At 36.5% G+C, this 21,335-nt stretch overlaps 1 protein-coding gene across 1 annotated transcript in view; it reads right to left on the bottom strand.

Moving 5' to 3' along the window:
• Window positions 1-21,309, bottom strand: part of lmna (lamin A) — a 30,294-nt gene extending 8,985 nt beyond the window's left edge. The window contains exons 1-3 of the mRNA XM_084089335.1: window positions 21,216-21,309; window positions 15,203-15,311; window positions 14,120-14,498 (exon numbers count right to left, since the gene is read on the bottom strand). Coding sequence (XP_083945461.1) covers window positions 14,120-14,466 — 347 coding nt within the window. The 5' untranslated portion in view covers window positions 14,467-14,498; window positions 15,203-15,311; window positions 21,216-21,309. The remainder of the gene's footprint in view (window positions 1-14,119; window positions 14,499-15,202; window positions 15,312-21,215) is intronic.
• Window positions 21,310-21,335: the final 26 nt, after the last annotated feature.

Here is a 21,335-nt window from a genome sequence, read left to right as displayed (position 1 = left end):
ACTCTACAGAAATAAAAACAATCATTGTTCCTCAGCGGGATATAGTGTTTATGTGAAAAATAATAGCCTAAAACTGCTCATTAAAATGTTTAATAGACACAGAGAGAGGAGAGAATGTACTGGAGCCCAGAGGGGTGACGGTGAATGTCTGACTCTGTGGGTTACAGTAAAGGTATGTAAGCACTAGCAGTGGGTGGGCACATCCAGAAACATAACCTCTATGGTTTAGGATATTTGCCAATTAAAAACCAGCCCGTTTCCGTTCATCATTAATCTTTTTCTGCCACTGTATTTGTTTTCTGTTTTTGTTCCTAACATCTCCAGGATCTGTCCACAGGAAGCCCAACCAACCAGACGCTTTTAAAAGTAGACAATAGAAGAAAACGTGTTAATGTCACCTCTGTGCCAGGTCACATTGTCCTTGATGACTGGACCAACCTGATCAAAGGTTGCACTGCAAATGGTCAAATCTGAATGAATTCAGATTTGCGTGATGGCAGCTAAAGAAAAACAACTGCAAAATAAAGTGCTAATATGTTGAGAAAAATACTATAAAACTATGGCAGTTGGAAAACTGGAGAACAGACCATTTCAATAAAAGCATCAGTTCCAGTAAGTTTTCATTAAAAAGTGTGTATTTTGTGTGCCGGGTTGTACTATGTGTGTGTGAGACAAGAGGGAAAAGGGTTTGGCTTGGCATCTTGGAAACAGTGGAAACATTTCAGGCACAATAAGAGCCAGTTGAGGGAGAGAGAGAGGGGAGGAGAGGAATGTACCAGAGCTCCTCTATCCTCTATCACAGCTATCTTTGTCCTCTTTTGTGACGAAAAAGAAACCCACAAAAAAAGCCCTCTTTTTTGTTTGCTGTAGTGTTACCATGGCAAAGTGGTGTGGAAATATGGCACATGTGGCCATCTTTGAGAACAGGGTATACCCACACACACACACACAAAAAAAAAAACCCACTGGAGTCAAAACCCTCAATTTGAAAGCTTACAATCAAACGCAGATACAAATTTTCCACAGAATAAGAATGAATCAAACTGATAGAAATTCCTTATAGTGTACTTATGAGTCCAAAACCACACAACTTAGCTGTGGACTTGCACGCACAAGTCCACAAGTCCACAATCATACAACACAAACACTCTCAGGGCAAAGTAAATGCCCTGACTAAATCACCTGACTAAAAGTAAATCACTGACTGAAAGTCTACAAGGACATTCTCTGAATTTTGGTCATTGAAGTGTCTCTTTAAACCTATATTCACTTCAAAAACTACAGCTTGACGCATCTCACAAAAAGCACCATATAATAGACAGCCTTCACCTGCAACAGCTGGAGGTTTTGAGAGGGAAAATGACCATAGGCGTTCATCAAAGCACTTGTAAAACCATAAAAAGTACATAGTAAAACCGCAGTCTGACACAACACTTCATCAATGTGATAAAAGGCCAGAGGGCTTGTCAAATCAAATCTTTTTTTTTTTTCTTTTTTTTTAGCTCAAACAAAAACATTTACTACAATCTATATTAGCTAGGTTCAATATTTTTGCACAGAATACCAGCAATGTTTAGGTATGCAAATACATAGTAGGTATCTTCAGTCAGGCGTTTTATTACCATTTTATGGTTTTATAACTGGACAAAGTTTATCTGTGCAAGTATAACATCAAGGAATTTGTTAGGGAATCTGATTAACGTCTCAATATTAACTTCCTAACTTGACAACAACAACTTTATTTCAGCATGTTGAAAAGCAGATAAGCTGAATGAACAATAAAGTTTACTAGGTTGAAATACAGAGTAAAAACAAATTGCTGCTATTCAACTCCTTATCACTAGAGCCCAAGCTCTGCCTCCTTATCCTCCATTCAGCTCCACAATACACCGATTCACTGCTTTTGACGTCAACTTTCCATTTAATGGGTTAAGCGCACACGTGAGTCAATCTTAAAACAGAAATGTTTCAAACAGGGGTTCCCCATTTTCCTACTGTACTATGAATAAACGTTTCCTTTTTAATTGTTGAGACGATTCTGACTCACTCTCGTCAGCTGCAGGTCCGCCGTGAAGTCTCCATGGAGACAGAATAAAACACACAGAAGGAAAAACGTATGGTCAGAAGGAAAAAGATGGTGATAGGGTTGTAAAATATACTCTTAACATAAACAAAGACTAAAAATAGACCTCCAAATAGACCATTCCAGAACCAGAATTGGCCCATTGTAATGGTTTGAAATTTGAGACTAACATTAAAATCTTAAAGACATAAATCTTTACACACAAACTTACACCAGCTGGGAAAGACTTGACTAAGCATGACCTAGTATAGGCATTAATTTTTACAACATTTTTTTTTTTGTCTAAGTCTAAGTTTTTCTCTAACACTACCTGTTATTTTATACAAGTAACAGATCTGTTAAAGGACTTTCTGTTCCAGATGGTTGAGCAATTTTAAATTCAAATCATATCTAAAACATCAAAGGATGAGCAGATTGATGCAGATACCCAGAGGCTTGTTCGTTTTAAAGAATGATAATGCCTTGTCTAGGCTATATGTGCTTATCTAATATGTCTTTAATAATCTAAATGTATGCTCATTTCATTAACATTACAATAAAAGGATGAATCTAGATAAATAAGCACGTCCACATTTTCAGCATTTGCTTGTACAACTCACAACACTGACATTGCAAACAATCATTTTCCAATCAGTATTTTGTCTAGATTTTCTGTAAAAAATATTTTACAGAAATGTTTTTAAAGCAAGATAAATGTATCATGTTTTAAGGTTATCTACATATCTCCAATGACACATGATTATCAGTTATATTAATCCTTTAATTCAAATGTAATTTTTATATATATATATATATATGTTTGTTTGTGTGTGTGTGTATATATATTTTTTGCATTTGTTTGTATTGGCATATTTTATCTATCTTTCCCCTTTTTTATGTTTTAAGCATAAATAATATTAAAAAACAGTTCATATAATTATTCTTTTTAAAGCATATATCATGAATTAAAGAAAATAATTCAACTAAAACAGACAAAAACATTGATTGAGAAAATTACATCTTGCAGTGAAGGTGTTTTTGTTCGAAGTCAACAGACATGGTAATGTTATATAGTCTTAGGAAAATGATTATTATGCAAATGTATGATCCTGATGGTGGTTGTGAAGGGTGTGGTCCTACAATCAGACGAGCTCCTGTAACTGACTGAAGCTGAGGACTCAACACAAAGAGAACATTATTTCTGCTCTGATTCATTAGCACATGACAGATGCTAAAAGCAATTTCCTCAGAGTAAAATACTGTTCCATGATTTATCTGATCCCTCTGTCTAGTCTGGCACAAATTATCACAATCTTTAATGTAAATTCAAATAGAAACAGCCTGTTTGTAGGTATTCTTCAGGAATTCTGGGAAGGGACAATCATGGAGGCCTGAATTGCAGCACAGCTAGGCCTACTCTTTGCATGGACAAATGTGTGTACACTCTTATATTGGAGTTAGGATCACATACAAATGCCTACTAATCTGCAATATGCATAAATTTGCGTTTTGTTTCATACTTCGCAAAAGGAGGATAGGCTGAGGCTCTGCCAGCGTGGCAGCTCTGCATTTAGGAACCGATGATGACTCACTCTCTCCCTTACGCCCATGGCTCATACACGCCACCAGAACACCAATTACAGTAACCCTCTCTCCTCCCTCTTTATACAAGCCCATTCTAACATGATCTGCATCGGAGGGTCTCCAGCATTACAATCTAAACAGTTTTCCACTGATTTTTCCATGGAATAAACATAACGAGATTCCAATGTCATCTCCGGTACTCCTAATATAACGTTTGCCTGTTTGCAGCTGCCTTTGGTTAAGAATGGGATGGAGATGGTGTGTATTTTGTGTGTGTGTGTGTGTGTGTGTGTGTGTGTGTTGTACTACTCTGCCAGTGTTCCTCGTTATTAATGATTTGGCAAAAGGCAAACATCATCTTAAACTATGAGTCACATGACAGTGCCACGTGGCAATTCCAACTCTTTCATAACCACATTTAATTTTTGAACAGTTTTACACAGAAAATACTACTGGGCATTTTAGTGTAAAAAAACAACAAAAAAACACGGTCAGGTAATTTCAGTAACACTTAATATGTAAAATATGTCATAAACATATTACTTAAATGTGTAATCCAAGTGTAAGTGGTATTTGACTGCTAAAAACAAATAAAATAGCTTTTATTAAGCTGATATGACTGGAGTCATATGAGTGTACATCATTTTACTTCTTTAATTAAAAATACAACTCATTTCTTTAAGTGTACAATGTTTTTTAAAAAGGTAACAAACTGAGCGTATCTTTAACATCTCTTATCCGCATTCACACTGTTAAGAAGAATCAAAAATGTGTATATGGTTTTGTTTATAAATGAATGCTAAAGTAAATTTGTCTTTTCAGTAACGGTTTGGTGTCTGAACAGAGCTACGCTGTGTTGCGTTTCAATGGAAGAATCTCGGCACACAAGCTCACTCTGAATTCTCAACGAATCGCTTGCAAATGAAAAACATGTTTGATCTTTAGTTTAGAGTCTGTGGATGGGGATTACATAACTAACCGAATGAGTCAGTCAGTCCAAAGCCTTTCCAGATCCAACCACAACCAAATGAAGCACCACTGCATGGGAGTTTGGGATGAAGTGTAGCGTGTGAGCGCATTTTACATTTGACATTTTAAGAACAAAAGGACTGTAATATAGAGCTGAAATGCCATCAAAATTGGGTGTGTGTCTACCCAAATATGTATGCGTATCTAGGCGAATATGTAAAAAACATTATATGCCCATTATTTTAAAATGATTTATAATTTATGACTCAGAGCTCTTCAAACACATACACACACACTCCAGTATAGCATGGAGCAGCTCTTTAGGTTAAAAACCTTTTTTCATGACCATCAACAGAACTAAATCTACTCAGATCAATGTAGAAGCTTCAACATCCCCCCATTCAAATCACCTCTTTAAAAGTATTTAAATATGCAGTAACAAGACCGGACACACATACCCCTCAATGCCTGAGAAAGCAATAGCTGAAATAATTTTAAAACATCTTGAATCGCTCCTCACACAATTTTGTTATTTATTGTCATGTAATCAAATAAGATAAAATATATTTTCCAGAATGTGCATATGTCTAGATTAAAGAAAAAAAACTGAGAATAATTTCTCATAAATGAATGTAATTATAAACAAACACACAGCAGGAGGAAAACAAGCTGTGCTAATTGTCACGACAATGGAAAGCCACATGTCACTGGAAGCAAGAGGCAAGTCACAAAACTAGATCGCTTCGAGCATAATCAACAAAGCTGTGTGCAATGCAAGCAAACATGCTTCAGAATCCCAACTGACATTTAACAGATTTGGCAAGCACTTTTTTCAAAGTAACTTATCGCGTATTTGATAAGTATGTGTGTTTCCTGGGAATTAAACCCACAACCATCTTCTACCAGCTTTTTTCATTTATTTTTAGTCCTTGCAAAGAAATTCTGCATTATTTAATGCATTAGAAATAGCTTCTTAAGAGAAAAACTGCACATTTTTCTTTTTAGAGAAACTACTTTGACTATTACATTTATTGTGTCTTATTATTTACAACATAAGATTGCTGGACTGGACCAGTTTAATGGAATATCCCTAATCTAAACCATTTGTGGACCCTTGCTAGCAGCATTATACTCTAACTAAAAATGTTCAAATGTGTTTTGTTTTTTTTGTGGTTTTTTTTACCAGTTTAACGTTCACAAATAGTGAATGTTTGAAGGCCCTAGATGTTTTTTTTTTTTTTAACATGAAACAAATATGATGTTAAAATATCCTCACTGCTATTTACTGTAACATGAGGCAGTAATGAGAGGTGATGTCAGGATAGCAGGGGAAACAGAACTGTCCTAGGGCAGTGATCACATCACAAAAAAAGAAAAGAACAGAGAGGGAAAGAGAGAAAATGAGCCTGCTCCTCTCAGAATGAAAGAGACACTCAATGGGAAAGGAGAGATGGCTCTATTCAGATGCATTTGGTGTGCTGAGCATACAGCTATTCGATCTGTCCGGAGCCGTTTGAACACACAGGTGCCCGCTGAAGATGATATACTAAAGAGATCTTAGAAAGTTAAAATGAAGGAAGGAGAACAATAGCCAAATATAGGAAAATCCCATTTTATTCCTTTTTAGAAAGGACAGCCCTGAACTAAACAACAAAACAATAATGTCTGTAAGATCAAGCTCAAAAATACACTTATTAGGTGTAATTTTAATGGTAGATAGACACTATTAAACTCAGAATGGCATAACCACAGGGTGATTGTTAATTTTAAACATGATGGGTGACTTGTGCAGGAAACTTATTAGAAGCATATGATAACTGTTTATTGCCATGTGCTTTACTCTGATAATGGAAAAGCCAAAGGATGAGGGGGAAATTTCACATTAGTAACTGAAAATACAGTTTTTGCATAAACTTGACAGACAACACTAGTAAAGTAACCTTAAATAAGGTTTTAATTACCACATTCATGAACCATGGTATTTGCGTGATAGTACATGTGTACTGTGCGTGTAGTACTTTTTAGTTAGTGCATTAAATAATTTAAATGATCATGAGTTATAATTATGCTTTCTAAGGCAGAATGTTCGTAAAACCCCACAGCACAAACAACCATGTTTGAAAGCTGTTAGCATGGTGGAGTGTCTTTGTTGGATATTCGTAACCATAATGATAATATATGCACCGGGTAAGCAATGGAAAACCTCTCGGTTACGTATGTAACGTACGTGATTGGGAACATACAGAGGGAGGGAGTGGGGGAGTGGCAGGAAATGTCTCACTGAAGATTTTTTTCATGTTTGAAAGCTGCCAAATGTCTTTTTGTTTGCCCTTGAGCCATAACTTAAAATAATGCAGACCACTAAACCAGTGAGCATTGAACTGATAAAACTGTTAATGAATACTTCACTGCTTAACAATAATATGAATATGATTTAATAAAAAAGAGCATTTACAGAAAGTGTATGAGGGCCTGGGGTCAAAGATAATAGTCTAAAATGACAGTGATTTAATCTGATTGATGTTACTTTAATATCCTAGTGGTTGATTTTTTTTTTAAAACATATTAAAATGTTTTTATTAATATTTTCAAATATTTACAACTTTATTAATATTTTACAATATTTACGAGTTACAACTTTTGGTAACACTTTAGTTTAGGGTCCAATTCTCACTGTGAACTAGTTTCTCATTAGCATGCATATTACTAGGATATTGGCTATTTATTAGTACTTATAAAGCTCATATTAATGCCTTATTCTGCATGACCATATTCTACATCCCTTAATCCTATCCAATACCTAAACTTAACTACCACCAACTATTAATAAGCAGTAATTCAGAGCTTATTGAGGCAAAAGTCATAGTTAATAGTGAGAATTGGACCCTAATCTAAAGTGTGACCAAACTTTTTACTATTTTTTTAAATCTAGGATACATAACACACTAGGAATTAAATGAGCTGTTCTGTTTTTTGGGGGGGGGTTTATGTTTAAAACGTCATGCACATCACAAAATTCTGTTAACACAATTCATTATTTGAGATCAATGACATTTGTTGGTTTAGGGAGAGGAGAAAAACATGGCGAACTGTGTGCAGCTCACTCAGGGCGGGGTCTATGCTAATAGGCCGGTCAGCCGTTGTGGGCGGGGCTTAAGCATGTGACATCACAAAAGGTACAATCTGCAAACGGCTTGTTCTGAAACATTGCTTATGATTTATGATGATTTAAAAAAAAAAAGAGAGAGTGGGTGGATTTTCACCATTATAGGGTGGTTGTGTACACACACTGCTGACACACATTTATATTCAAACTGAATTTTGTATAATAGGTCCCCTTTAAATAAACTAGTCGTGAGAGAGTGAACAGTGTGTTTTAAGAGACCACATGGCCAGAAATGCCCACAACTTAAGAAACACCCATATATAAATGGAAAGGGTGCCCCTCACCTAAAGACTTAACACTATGGAAGTATAAGTGAAAAGGAGAGAATATATCTCCGTCATCTCAGAGAAAGAGCATATGAGTTGAAGACTAGTTAATGTTTTACAGTGGTAAAACTGATAAAGACTCTCAAGATCAATGATCTGATCTTTTTAAGAATGCACTTCCTTTTCCCCAGAATCTGCGATAATGGAATGACTAAGATAATAATAGTCCAGATTACTGTCCCGACTCAAGCCTGAAAAATCATTGTATGAATGGGGGCTCAGGACACACCTGAAAATGCATGCAGAGTCGGAAGATGTGTCACTAAAAAGTGGATTAGAGTTAGTATTTTAAATCATTTAGACAAATACTGACTCATCACAGAGTTCCTTCTCTGGACCGTTTCATTGAATTGCCTAAAACAAACACTGAAGGGATTTACAGCATTTTAAATGAAAGGTAAGTGATGACATGCTTCTCTTTTATGAATTGTATGAATTGAAAGATGCATTTCATCTGCACTGTGTCCAGCTGTAGTCTTTCCACATTTCAGTCATTCACTCCTACACTGCAGCTGTCAAAAGAGTTCAAACAGCGGCATAGACACAGAATACAGTCTTCTGTCTGATAATGCCCACAGAAGCCAAATGCTGCAACCACAACAGCAGCCACAAGCACATGTACTCTCACAGCATGTGCACACACACAGCTGTACCTGCTGCATGACCCGGCATGACTCCCCATTCAAGAACTTGACTGACGATTCATTTTTCTAAACAATAATGTCATAAAACAATATTGTATGTCAAAGTACATGAGTGATTACTTTAAAACAAGCCCTTTTAAACAACTCTGGGAAGATATATATACACACTAGTGCTGTTAAATCGATTAATTGCGATTAATCACATCTAACAAAAGTTTTTGTTTATATAATATATGCGTATATGTTATTTTATATATATATATATATATATATATATATATATATATAAATAAATATGGGCTGTGCAACGATTAATCGCGATTAATTGCATCCAAAATAAAGTTTGTGTTTACATAATATATGTGTGTGTACGGTGTATAATTATTTTGTATATATAAATATACTGTATATATATTTATATATCATTTATATTATATATAAATATAAAAATTTGATATATAAATACATTTTTCTTAAATATATACATGCATGTGTATGTATTTATATATACAAAATAATATATATATATTATATAGTATAAAAAAAAAAATATATATATATATATATAGTAAAGAAATAAAGTAAAGAACTCTCTTCTCATCAAGAACCAGTTTTAGTTGTATAGCATTTTAGAGTTACGCTAAAAGGTTCTTTTGAGATTAAAGTGTTACGTTTTAGGTTCATCACATAACTATATTAGTTTATGTGTTTTTTAAAGCACCAGTGTATTAAGAACTATAAAATAAAAAGTTATTCAAGGAACTTCTCCTGTGGCAATAGAGCTACAGTACATAATCCCATTCTTTTTCTAACTGGAACATTAATGGAGAGTTCTAAGTCTAAGTTCTAGGAAAACATCTGCTAAGCACATAAGTGTAATGCAAATCTCTATCAAACTCACTGGAATAAAATAAGGCTACTGTTCTAGCATGGCTTTCTTTCTGAGGTGAGGGGTTAAAGTGAGAGTAAACAGTGCTTCCCCCACAGTTACTTAAAGCTCATGAGTCACCACTCAGTCCAGTCAGCACCTCTCACACACCCTGGCAAGGCCGCATGGTTGCTGTGGAAACCAAACACTTCCAAACAGCTCAGCTCCACTGAGTGTACGCATTCATCTGCATTCACCCATTGATGGACGCTTACAGGAACTCATGAGGGCTACTGGAACCCTGGGACTCTCTGAAATAAGATAATCTCCTTCTGCCGACTTCCCCATGATGAGTATAACCACAAGCCTTATGAAATGAATGAATATGACTCACAACGCCTTTCCCTAACTTTTAAACTTGTTTCACATCATCACTGAAGGCAAATATTTGGCACTGATGTCTATTTGTCTTTGAACCACACCCTTGATGGGTCTGAACACACCTCTCGCCTAAACCAGGGCAATGAATAAGTCTACTACCATAGAGACAGCAAGATAAACAATAGATTATAATAACAATCACTGTGACTGGATGACAAATACTACACTGCTTCTAAATAAATTATAGGGATCATAAACTTTAATCAGTGGTATTGAGTGGTGTGAAATGGTTTCTCTGTTTAGTTTGGATATATTTAAAGGTCCCGTATTATGCCCCTTTTCACAAGATGTAAAATAAGTCTCTGATGTCCCCAGAGTGTGTATGTGAAGTTTCAGCTCAAAATACCCAACAGATCATTTTTTACAGCATGTTTAAATTGTCATTTTTTGGGGCTCAGAAAAACGCGCTGTTTTGGTGTGTGCCCTTTAAATGCAAATAAGCTGCTGCTGGACGACCCAGGGGGCGGAGCTTCATGAGCTCGCGCTCAGTCTCTCAGGACAATTTCATCTCACGGAATGATGATAATATCAGAAACTCTCAGTAACGGTGTTCATTTCGAGTCGTACAATAATGCCTACAGAGTCAGAGTGCTGTATAGAGATGGAACAGGTATAGTTTAGTAGTTTAATTACGGTTATTTATTTGTCATCTGCTTGTATGTATCCATTATTTATTAATAGCCTACAAGTCTGCTGTCTGAATGATGATCAAACATATACTGATGAGTTTAATAAAGTTTATTGTACATCACACAAAAGATGAAGCGTAAGTTTTACTTCAGAAAATCACCGTAAGAGCTGAGTAAACACAGTAAGTTATAAGTAGTGCGCAAGTAGCCTACATAAACGAATTTCGGTAGAGTTGAGGGAGCATTCCTGTGGGCGGAGGTTAGTCAAAAAACTGTTCTACTGACGTCATTAAAGAAGGAAGTAGAGGGATGTAGTCCAAACGGGCCGTTCGATGTAGGCGACTTCTGTTAAATAAAATATCTCGCTTGGCATTGAACTTTGAGCTTTATAATTTTACAGATATTATTTATGCTCTAACAGCAACATTACACACTAACTAAAGTTTGAAACATGGGATCACGAAGAACGGGACCTTTAAAGTACAGTGATATCAGACAGATCAAGTACAAAGGACAAAAGCAAGGATGCATGATGATTTTATGATGGGCAGTTACCTCTTATTCAGATGATCTCCTCTCTTACATAATGCGATTAGTTATTGCCGAACTAAGTTTGAAATGAATAAAACTCACAAAAACGTACAACATCTTACATTTAATATTGGAGATTTATAGATTTCATGTTGAAAACTATAATTCTCTGTAGAGATGCACAATATATAGATACCATATTGGTTATCATCCAATATTCAAGATTTTTTATTTATTTACTGGTATCGACTAATACTGTATGTTTAATTGTTCATGCTCATTTGTCCTGCTTTTACATTTAGATTACTTTTGCCGTCATCTAACACTCAAGTAAATCTTGAAAAACACTAAAAATGTAATAACACTTTAAATGTAATGTTTAGCAAATATACAAATATAAATTTTAATCAAAATGTAATAATAATAATCACAATTTTATCATTTTCATAATGTACATTATAATGTTATGATGCCTAAATTCACTTGTAGCATTAAAATTATTGATTTTATTAATTTTCGTCGTCTTATTTTTTTTTATTTAAACAAAATAGCCATTTATCAGTTATCAGCCATGACATTAAAATAATTATTGTCTTATCATGCATCCCTAATTCTGACCATTATTCTATATATAATGGCTCTAAAATATATATACAGTATATATATATATATATATATATATATATATATATATATATATATATATATATATATATATATATATATATATATATATAGCCGTTCAAAAGTTTGGGATCATTAAGATTTTTTTATGTTTTTAAAAACAGTCTCTTATGCTCACCAAGGCTGCATTTTTTAAAAATCCAAAACACAGTAAAAACAGTAATATTGTGAAATATTACTACATTTTAAAATAACTGTTTTCTATTTGAATATATTTTAAAGTCCAACTGAAATCAAAATTGACCCTATTTACTTTGTTAGCGCATATTACTAGTCTTGTGGTGAAAAATTAATCCGTGCAAGTTAATACACAGAAAAAAAATGTTTGCCGTCGTAATCTTTAATCAAAGTCTGAAAAGTTACTTCCGGTCTGGAATGGCGTTCCTTCTCTGATGATGTAGGTTTGACGGCTTGGGTTGGGAAACACTTAACCACTCCCCTCAAACCGTTAGTCTGCTATGAGTGAGAGATGGAGAGGAGGAGCGCTAAAGTAAAACCACGCCCTCTGTCTGTTCAATATTCCGTTTCACTGGGAAATATGTCACAACACTGGAGAAAAGTCGTTTGCAACTTCCGGTTCATGCGGACTTTAAAACCTAATTTATTCCTGTGATGGCAAAGCTGAATTTTCAGCATCATTACTCCAGTCTTCAGTGTCACATGATCCTTCAGAAATCATTCTAATATGCTGATTACTGATCCCAAACTTTTGAACGCCAGTGTATCTTTTACATACTTATTGGTTAAACATATACATTGCAAAAATGTTATCTATCTTCTTTAATTACTGTAAAACTTTAAAGCAATTCCACGGAAGACACACAGAAATGCTAAAAATGTGAAATCACTAATCAACCAGAAACCGTCACACTTAACTTGTTGTAAGGGAGTGGTGGCCAATCCAACAGCACAACACACCCACATTTACACCTCATACCTGAGCTGCAGCACACCTTGTACTACACACTGAGCCAGAGACGGTGTGTGGTTGGGTCCACCGCCATTCAAAAGTTAGTAATTTTTTTTTTAAGGAAATGAATACTTTTGTTAAGCAAGGATATATTACATTTATTAAAAAAAAGTGACAGCAAAGACATTTATAATGTTCTTTTGATCTTTCTGTTCACTCTGTTGCCTTGGCTTTTGGCTTGCTTAGTTGGGGACATTTAATATTCAACAATATTATTGATCTGCCTTTTACTTAAGGTGGACGATGACGCAATTTTCTTCTGGAAACAAACTTTGTTGTATTATTCATGTTATCACTGTGAAGCTGCTTTGATACAATCTGTATTGTGAAAAGCGCTATATAAATAAAAGTGACTTGACTTGACTAAAGAATTCTAAAAAAAAAAAAAACATCACGGTTCCCACAAAAATATTAGGCAGCACAACTGTTTTCAACATTAATAATAATAAGAAATGTTTCTTGAGCACCAAATCATCATATTGGAATGATTTCTAAAGGATCATGTTACACTGAAGAAGACTGCAAAATTCAGCTTTGCCATAACATAAATAAATTACATTTTAAAATATATTAAAATAGAAAAAAGCTATTTTAAATAGTAACAATATTTCAGCGTATTTCTTTCCTTTTTTTTTTGCAGTAGTTTTGATTAAATAAACAGCTTTAGTGAGCATAAAAGTATTGTGTACTCTACAGCATTATACTGTTGATTTGTTTTCTGTTCCATTTCCATTATTATAATTTGATTCAGTTTCAATTTAATTCAGTTTAAAAATACATCAAACACAGCCTTAGTGACAGGAGCAATAAGCAGACGTTCAGTGGAGAAAATTGCCGTCATGGTTCAGCTAAATTTAGCTGAGGACTAGGCTGAGAGCCCAGGGGTCGGTTCTGCTCTTCAGGGTTAAACTTATCTCCTGGATGTATGAAAGATTTCAGAGAGGAAGGCATGCCCAACCGACTGCATTAGCCAGTGTCTGCACTGCAGCTCTTTGGTGTCACAGTTTGCCACAGTAAGCCAGAACAGAAACTAAACCTGGTGGAATTTCTGGATGGAATGAGTCATAGTAATTGCTACTGCTATAACACCAAACTCAAGAGTTACTCGCTGGAATAGCACTGGTTTCCAGGATTAAAGGACTTGCTCACTCAAAAAAGAAGGGTGCTTTTAAACTTAAAGGCAGAAGAACTCGCATGGATTTGGTACGACATGCATGACGTATGAACCATAATCTGCACACATACCTGGCCTTCAGCTCCTTGTAGTCCTCGCGCACCTTGCTGAGCTCCAGTTGCAGTCTGGCTCGTTCTTTGGCCACCGAGTCCAGAGTCTTCCTGGCATCCGCCAGCTCGGCCTCGTACGCCGCTTTCATGCCGCCCAGCTCCCGACTGATCTCCGTCTCAGACTCGGTGATGCGCATACGCAGACCTGCGTTCTCCGTCTCCAGAGAGCGCACCTTATCGATGTAGATTGCCAGACGGTCGTTCAGGTTGCACAGTTCATCTTTCTCCTGTAGCCGAGAGATGCGGGTGGGGGACAGGACGTTGGTCACCCCTCCACGGCTGCTTCGTTTCTGACTTGGAGTCTCCATAGCTGATTGAAACTACTGCTGTTAGCCTGAAACTGTACAGGAAGTAGAATAGAATAGAATAGAATAGAATAGAATAGAATGAGGAGAGACATAATTCAGAGGTGATACGTTCAGTCATCTCTTATAGTCACAGTATGACAGCCTGAAACTGATACTGCAATTTATTTATAGGTATAAAAAAAGTTTTTAAAAAAATAATTATTAACTCCATCCCTCTCATGTTCCCTCCCTCCCAACCACCATCCTTCTCCCTCACTTTGTGTCTTACAGTTTCTGCCACGCCCAACCTCTGATCACATCCAAATATGTTCAGCACAAACTTCCCAGAATAAATATTTAGTTCAAATCTCAACCACAGACTAATCTGGTTTAGATCTAAACCTCAGAGGGGTTAAGACTGCATTCACTGTAACTTATCTTGGGCAAACTATCCAGACACACTCTTTGACACACTTTACAGACGACTTGCACAGAAAGGCATATCAAAGTCCCATTCACAGGAGCTCTGAGCACATGTTTGTTTTGGACGGAGGTAGTAATTCCAAACATTACAATGTGCTTAGACAGCACATGTGACACTCCCCCTCAACGCACTTACAGCAGTAACAGGTCTTTAACAGTACAATGCTATTAAAAAAGCTACGAAAAAACACAAATGATATATACAAAATGTATACAGTATTTGGGTCCATTCACAATCAGCAGAACTGCAAGTCAAAATGCCTGAATCACTGACCTGGTAAAGCAGAGAGAGAGTTTGTGCTAGCGAAGGCTCCTACGGTTGCTGTGTCCCGATGAAACTCTGCAGAGAGCGTATGTTCTGACTCTGGGAGAAACTCACGCCTCTTAGGGAGAGAGAGGAGGAGGAGGAGAGCCAGTGAGGGCGGAGCTTAGTGAAGTCTGACTCAGTGAGAACACACAAGGGAATAGAGCCTTTACTGTATCTCACGTGGTTACAAAATTGTCTCGGCTTATCATTTTATTATAGAATCTGTAACTTGAGAGGTAAGCAGTTTGAACAACAGTCAATTAAATCCCTTTCTTGATAATGACTTATCCACAGCAAAATAAAACGAAATAAAAAAAAAACAGAATAGAATAAAACAATGTTTTAAAAAAATCTAATAAAAGTATCAATTAATTTAAAATAAACATAGAAATGAATTTAAATTCAAAATAAATAAAAAATATATTTTTTTAAATAATTTTAAAAAAATAAGTTGAAAAGAACGAATCAATATTTCCACATAATGAATGCTAGTCCGAAGAGCTCTCCGAAGAGCTACTCATCCAAACGCATGAGCCTGAGAAAAATATCCCTCATTCTTTCTTCCTAGAAATCCAGAATACATCCATTTGTTGCTGCATGAAGCTTTAAACAGGAAGGTCACAGAAAACAGCCCTGTATTAAAAACTGGGAACTGCCTGGTATACATTTCGAAGGGGTGGACAAAATAAATGATCCAATCAGGTGTCTTAGTAAAAGGAGAGAGAGAGTGGATGAGACGAATCCTTTTTGGAAAAGAAGGTTGTGTTTCAATTCACTTAAAACTTCCAACTAGTCACCTCCCATCAACTCCCTGTGGTGCATATTAGAGGCTGACATTTTTTCGGGAATCCCGCGGGTCACGGGAATCCCGCGGGATGGGAAACAAAATCACTATTAATCACGGGATTGGGACGGGACAGGAAAAAAGAGGCTTGTTTGAGATGCGCCTTGCCTCGCGTGAAATGTATGCGAGAGTAGGCGGCTGCAGTGAGAGGAGGAGTGAAAAAAGCGCAGGCAAGCCGGACAGTTCTCTCTTCTCGCAGTGGATCTGACACCTGCGAGATCAAAGATGGATATCGCGGGATTCACGCTCGTGCACAGTGTTGCTAATAAACTGGATGGAATTTAAGTTCTGTTGCTTTTATATGAAAATAAATATAATGAACAAGACACCCAAAGTAGCCTACTTATTTAATTCCATTCCAAATACATGTTTATCAATCTTTTTTTCTTTAATACATACATATGTGTTTTTTTATTTTATTTTTTATAAAAATGACATTGCATAACCCATAGAGATCGCACTGTCAGATAGTTTGGGAATATTCACAAATAACATACACATAAAACATGATATCAGAGTTTTAAAATCAAACATTTTAAAAGAGAATAATACATCACGGTTGTTTAAACCAATGAACATTAAGCTGTGTCGTCAGTAAGTCGTTTCCCATCATGCTTTTGATCAGCGCAGTCGGTGGAGACAGAGAATGTCTAATAGGAAGAGAATTGGCACTCTCTGCTTACTTCCGGTTTCTGGACTGGCTGCAGTAACACGTCTCTGTCCATGCGGGGGCGCTCGCAGGCGAGTGCAGAATGAATGGAGGTCTATGGCGAAATACCCCTCAAAATCCACTTTTCTCAGGATATAATTTTTTGTCTAGTAATTTGAATGTTGTATTCGAAAGGAGATGCAAAGAAATTACACATTGCTGGGTGTTAGATTTTTTAGAGTCACTTACTTGCTTTAAAAAGTCTTTTAAAATGTCAATGACGTCACACACATCGTACGACCAGAGATACTGCTTCACGGCAATCCTTCACTCACTCTGGTGAGTTCGCGCTCTGCACTTTCTTTTCTCTCGAGGCATCGACAACACAGCTGACACAGGTAAATACACGTGCTAGAAGAGTTTTTGTTTTGTTTGTTTCTGGTCCCGCTTCGGATGCCACGATGCCATCAAGCGGTATCTCTGGTCGTAATCAGTCCTTCACTGACCAATCAGCATTCATTAGCAGAATGCTAGCGTGTTATGGGCAACAACAACTCAACCTGTAAGAAATCGAAAGGACATAAGTACTCATTCATTCAACTTTCGACCTATAACCCATGTTGAACTTGCAAAACCTACAATAAAATCTGAGATTTCTCAACGGCAATCGGGTGAAAGAGACACATTTAGCCGTCTAGCCCCATAGACTCCCATTCAGTCTGCACTCGCCCGCGATCACCTCCAGTGGAATTCTAATGGAACTGCAACCAAGATCGATACAATGGGGCTAATAGGAAGTGCCAAGGCTCTCCGTAGACGGGTTCTGGTGGAGAGCAACTGCGCTCGACTGCAGAATCCGACACGTGCGCCTTGCGGTCGCGAGAGTTTTTTGACATACGTCAGCATGACATCAGAGCAAGGCGGACCGCACTCGGACACATTTCTAACCGGCATGCATCTCGCGCTGATCACCGGTGATCGATTCTGCGCAGATTTTGCTCATCTCAAACAAGCCTAATGTCAGCGGGAGTGGGCGGGACCGGGAATCGTAATAAAAGATACCCAACTTTATACACAAATATACAGTTTCTATAAATAAACTCTATATTTAAATTTTCAACTAAATTGTATTTGCCCTGTCTCTTTATGCTCTCCTGTTTGCTTTGGTGTGGCTGGTAAAGTGAATGACGTGCTCCACACCATAGATATCATATATAAACGCTAGATGTCTTATGGCGCAGTCACTTCCGGCATCACCGTTCGGCCATCTTGTCACAGTAAAGCTGTGACTTAAGGCGAGTGATCAGCATGCACACAAATCCTCTTATCTCGCTGAAATCTTGACGGATTTACAAACGGTTTTGTTTCTTACAAACGCTATTAACGTGGCTATAATCCCGAATGCTTGAACATGTATGTTATAATTTTTCAGATGTATGCAGTGTATGTATGCAGTGTCATAACTACATCTCTGACGTTTATAACAAACCAAACCGTTTGAAAATCGGTAGAAAATTGAGCAAGTTATGGTTATTTAAAAGTACATGCACCATTAAAGTAGTGAGCGAGCACACTGTGGCAAGATGGCCGCCACGTGCGGACGTCGACCTCCATTGGCCAGCAGCGCGCACGAGACATCTAGCCTTTATATATGATATCTATGCTCCACACACCCGTACCAGTTGGTGGCTGTAATATATGCACCAAGTTGGTATACAATGCCAACCTCAGAGCTGCCAACTCTCACGCATTCACCGTGAGACACACGCAATTGACACTTTTCACACATCCATTTTCTCACGCACAGAAAAATCGCGAAGCAAAGAGGACACGGAGACCGACAGACTAGACAGAGCAGGTTACTTATGATATAAAAAAAATCTCAGCTCTCAGATTGTCAATTTTATTACGAAATTCAAACAATAAATACCGTTTTGGCGCTTGTAAATGTTACGTGACAGATCCCTAGCGCACGTGAACCGATCATCTCTACTAGCTAATAGTTAGTAAAGACGAATGAACACTGTTGAAAGATACAGTACAACTTACCGAAATGTATATTCCTCATACATAATATCGATCAATCAGTGTTTTTCATCAGCGTGAAGAGGTCAATAACATAGCTGGAGAACAATTATGTCACATTTACCTCAGGAAAGCCATTTAATGAATATTATTATAGGCTATAGCACGTAGTTGGCAAGAAAAAAATAGCTATAGAGAGTATTTAGCTAAATATGTGTTCTATATTACATATTTATTAAATTTATACTTGTATCATTAAATAAAGTTGTTATTATAATAATAAAAAAACGCATTATATTTAATTTGAGTTATTTTTAACCTTAAATAATAGCCTACTACCAGCTGATAGGGCTCTCTGTATGTTTACAGCATTAGGTGAGTTGTTGTTTTTTACTTGAGAAAAAATAACGCCTATCTGTGTAGCCTACCTAATATTTATCCAAATGAGTCAATATTATATCAAATCACAATAATTGAATTGAAATAATAAAAAAGCGTAGCTTACCAGAAATTGTACCATGTAAACATTGTAACATGTTGTCAATAAACCTAATAAAATTCAGTTTAGTTACTAAAATGTTAGTGACAATCACAATACACTTATCGTGATGCATTTTTTTTTACTGTAACTGACAGATTCTGGTCAAAAAAACACAACACGGGAGTGGGAGGGAATAGGAGTCATTCTTCTGGGATTGGGACGGGATTGGATGTTTTTTCGTGGGATTGGGACGGGACAGGATTTTTTTTTGTGGGAGTGGGACGGGAGAGGTTTGAAAATCCACTCCCGTGTCACCCTCTAGTGCATATTAGAGTTCAGGATCAAAACTGCACATCAGTGTTGTTACTGTAAAATTAAAACAAAAACAAAAAACAATCTTATTTTTTTATAATTAAAATAAATCTGAAATATAAATATTAGATGAAAAACTTGAACTTAAAAACTTTCACAGATGGGGCTTAAATTCAGCCAGGATTAGGTCTTAGTTTAATCAAGATTAAAAGTTACTTTTATAAATGTGCCTTAGAAAAAAAAAAAAAAAACATTACTGGTGTGCATTTTGAGACAAAACAATGGCGCTGACATATTTTAAGATATATGAAGAGTTCAGATGCAAAAGCCTCTAAGTGCCATCTGAAATTTTCTTCTAGAATGATCACTTTTATCAAGCTTGTACATTTAAGTTCAGTAATTTCAATTAAATTACAATTAATAGGTCATTTTCATTGCCATTTAAGTGAAATTACTGAACTTAAATATAGGAGCTTGATAAAAATGATCATTCTAGAAGAAAATTTCAGATGGCACTTAGAGGCTTTTGCATCTGAACTCTTCATATGCAAACATGCATTTTAGTCCATGACTAGGGTTAAGCCTTGTCTGTGAAACCGGGGGTCAAAGTTTAAGTTGAGTATTAAAATTACAAAAAGTAAAAGCTAATACATATATTTATATAATAATATAAATAATTAAAAGCCATATTATTTATTTGACTCACTATATGCACAGAAAAGCTTCTGGAAACAGCGCCATTAAAAAAAAAAAAAAAGCCAAAAAAGCTAGGGGAAAAAAGCTGACACGCCTGGCGGATCAGAGAAAAAGTCCCTAGATTCCAGTACCTACAGTCTGAGACACTTGACAGCTAGAACACAGAGACTGGTGTAATTCTGCAGGATGAGCCTGTCTGTTCTGTCCTTTCTTTTCTCCTAGACTCTCTTACTCTGCCATCTTCATTGCATTGTCACACACAACCACCACATTCCAATATAACAATGAGATTCTCCAGGGCCTAAATGTCTCTCCACCCTGAGTGTCATCTCAAAAATCTGTGGGAACTGATGAGAGATGTTTTGAGTAGGCCCAGATATCTTTAGAGTTTGACGCATTTTCTGCAATGATTTGGAGGGAAAACCTGCAGATTTTGTCGGATTATGTCGAATTTTGCAGGGGCAGGTTTTAACGTTACACTTCAGGAAGAACATGACTCAGGAAGCCAAGGGGTGGAGAATTTGGGACACATGCAGCAAATTCCAAGACATGACACAATAAGGAACTCAGACACACTTACTTGGGGCAAATTACACTGCTAATACCTTATTAAAATGATATAGCATTCATTCATATAATTTTCAGATTACATTAAAAAGTCATCAAGGACATTGTGATTAGTAAAACCTAACCTTTAATTCATAAATGGGAGAGACGTATCTAACACAAAACATTTTCTACTGCAGTCTAAACGGCTAATTCAGGACTAAAGAAGAGAATTCCCTGGAATCAAGTAGGATATCGGCTATTTAAGTAAAATTACATGTTATTAAAATTGTTGAGTCATGCATTGAGAATGAACATACAAATCGTTATATTCATAAACACCCCACAAAAGCCGTTGCTATGGACTAGTGTAACCAAAAAGATTAAATGTTTAGGCAAAGACTCAGCTAGGGAAACAGTGACTCACAATTGCCGAATCCCAAGATCAGGAAACGTTTGCAGGCGTTCAAGGATCCACCATACCCTCCTCCTACTAGCATGGCGATGCAGATGGACTGTGCAACGCCCTCTAGTGGCCAGTCAATAG

Source organism: Abramis brama (genome assembly GCF_963993115.1).
Source record: "Abramis brama genome assembly, chromosome: 17".
Taxonomy (NCBI): Eukaryota; Metazoa; Chordata; class Actinopteri; order Cypriniformes; family Leuciscidae; genus Abramis; species Abramis brama.
This window is presented reverse-complemented; position numbering and strand designations above follow the sequence as displayed.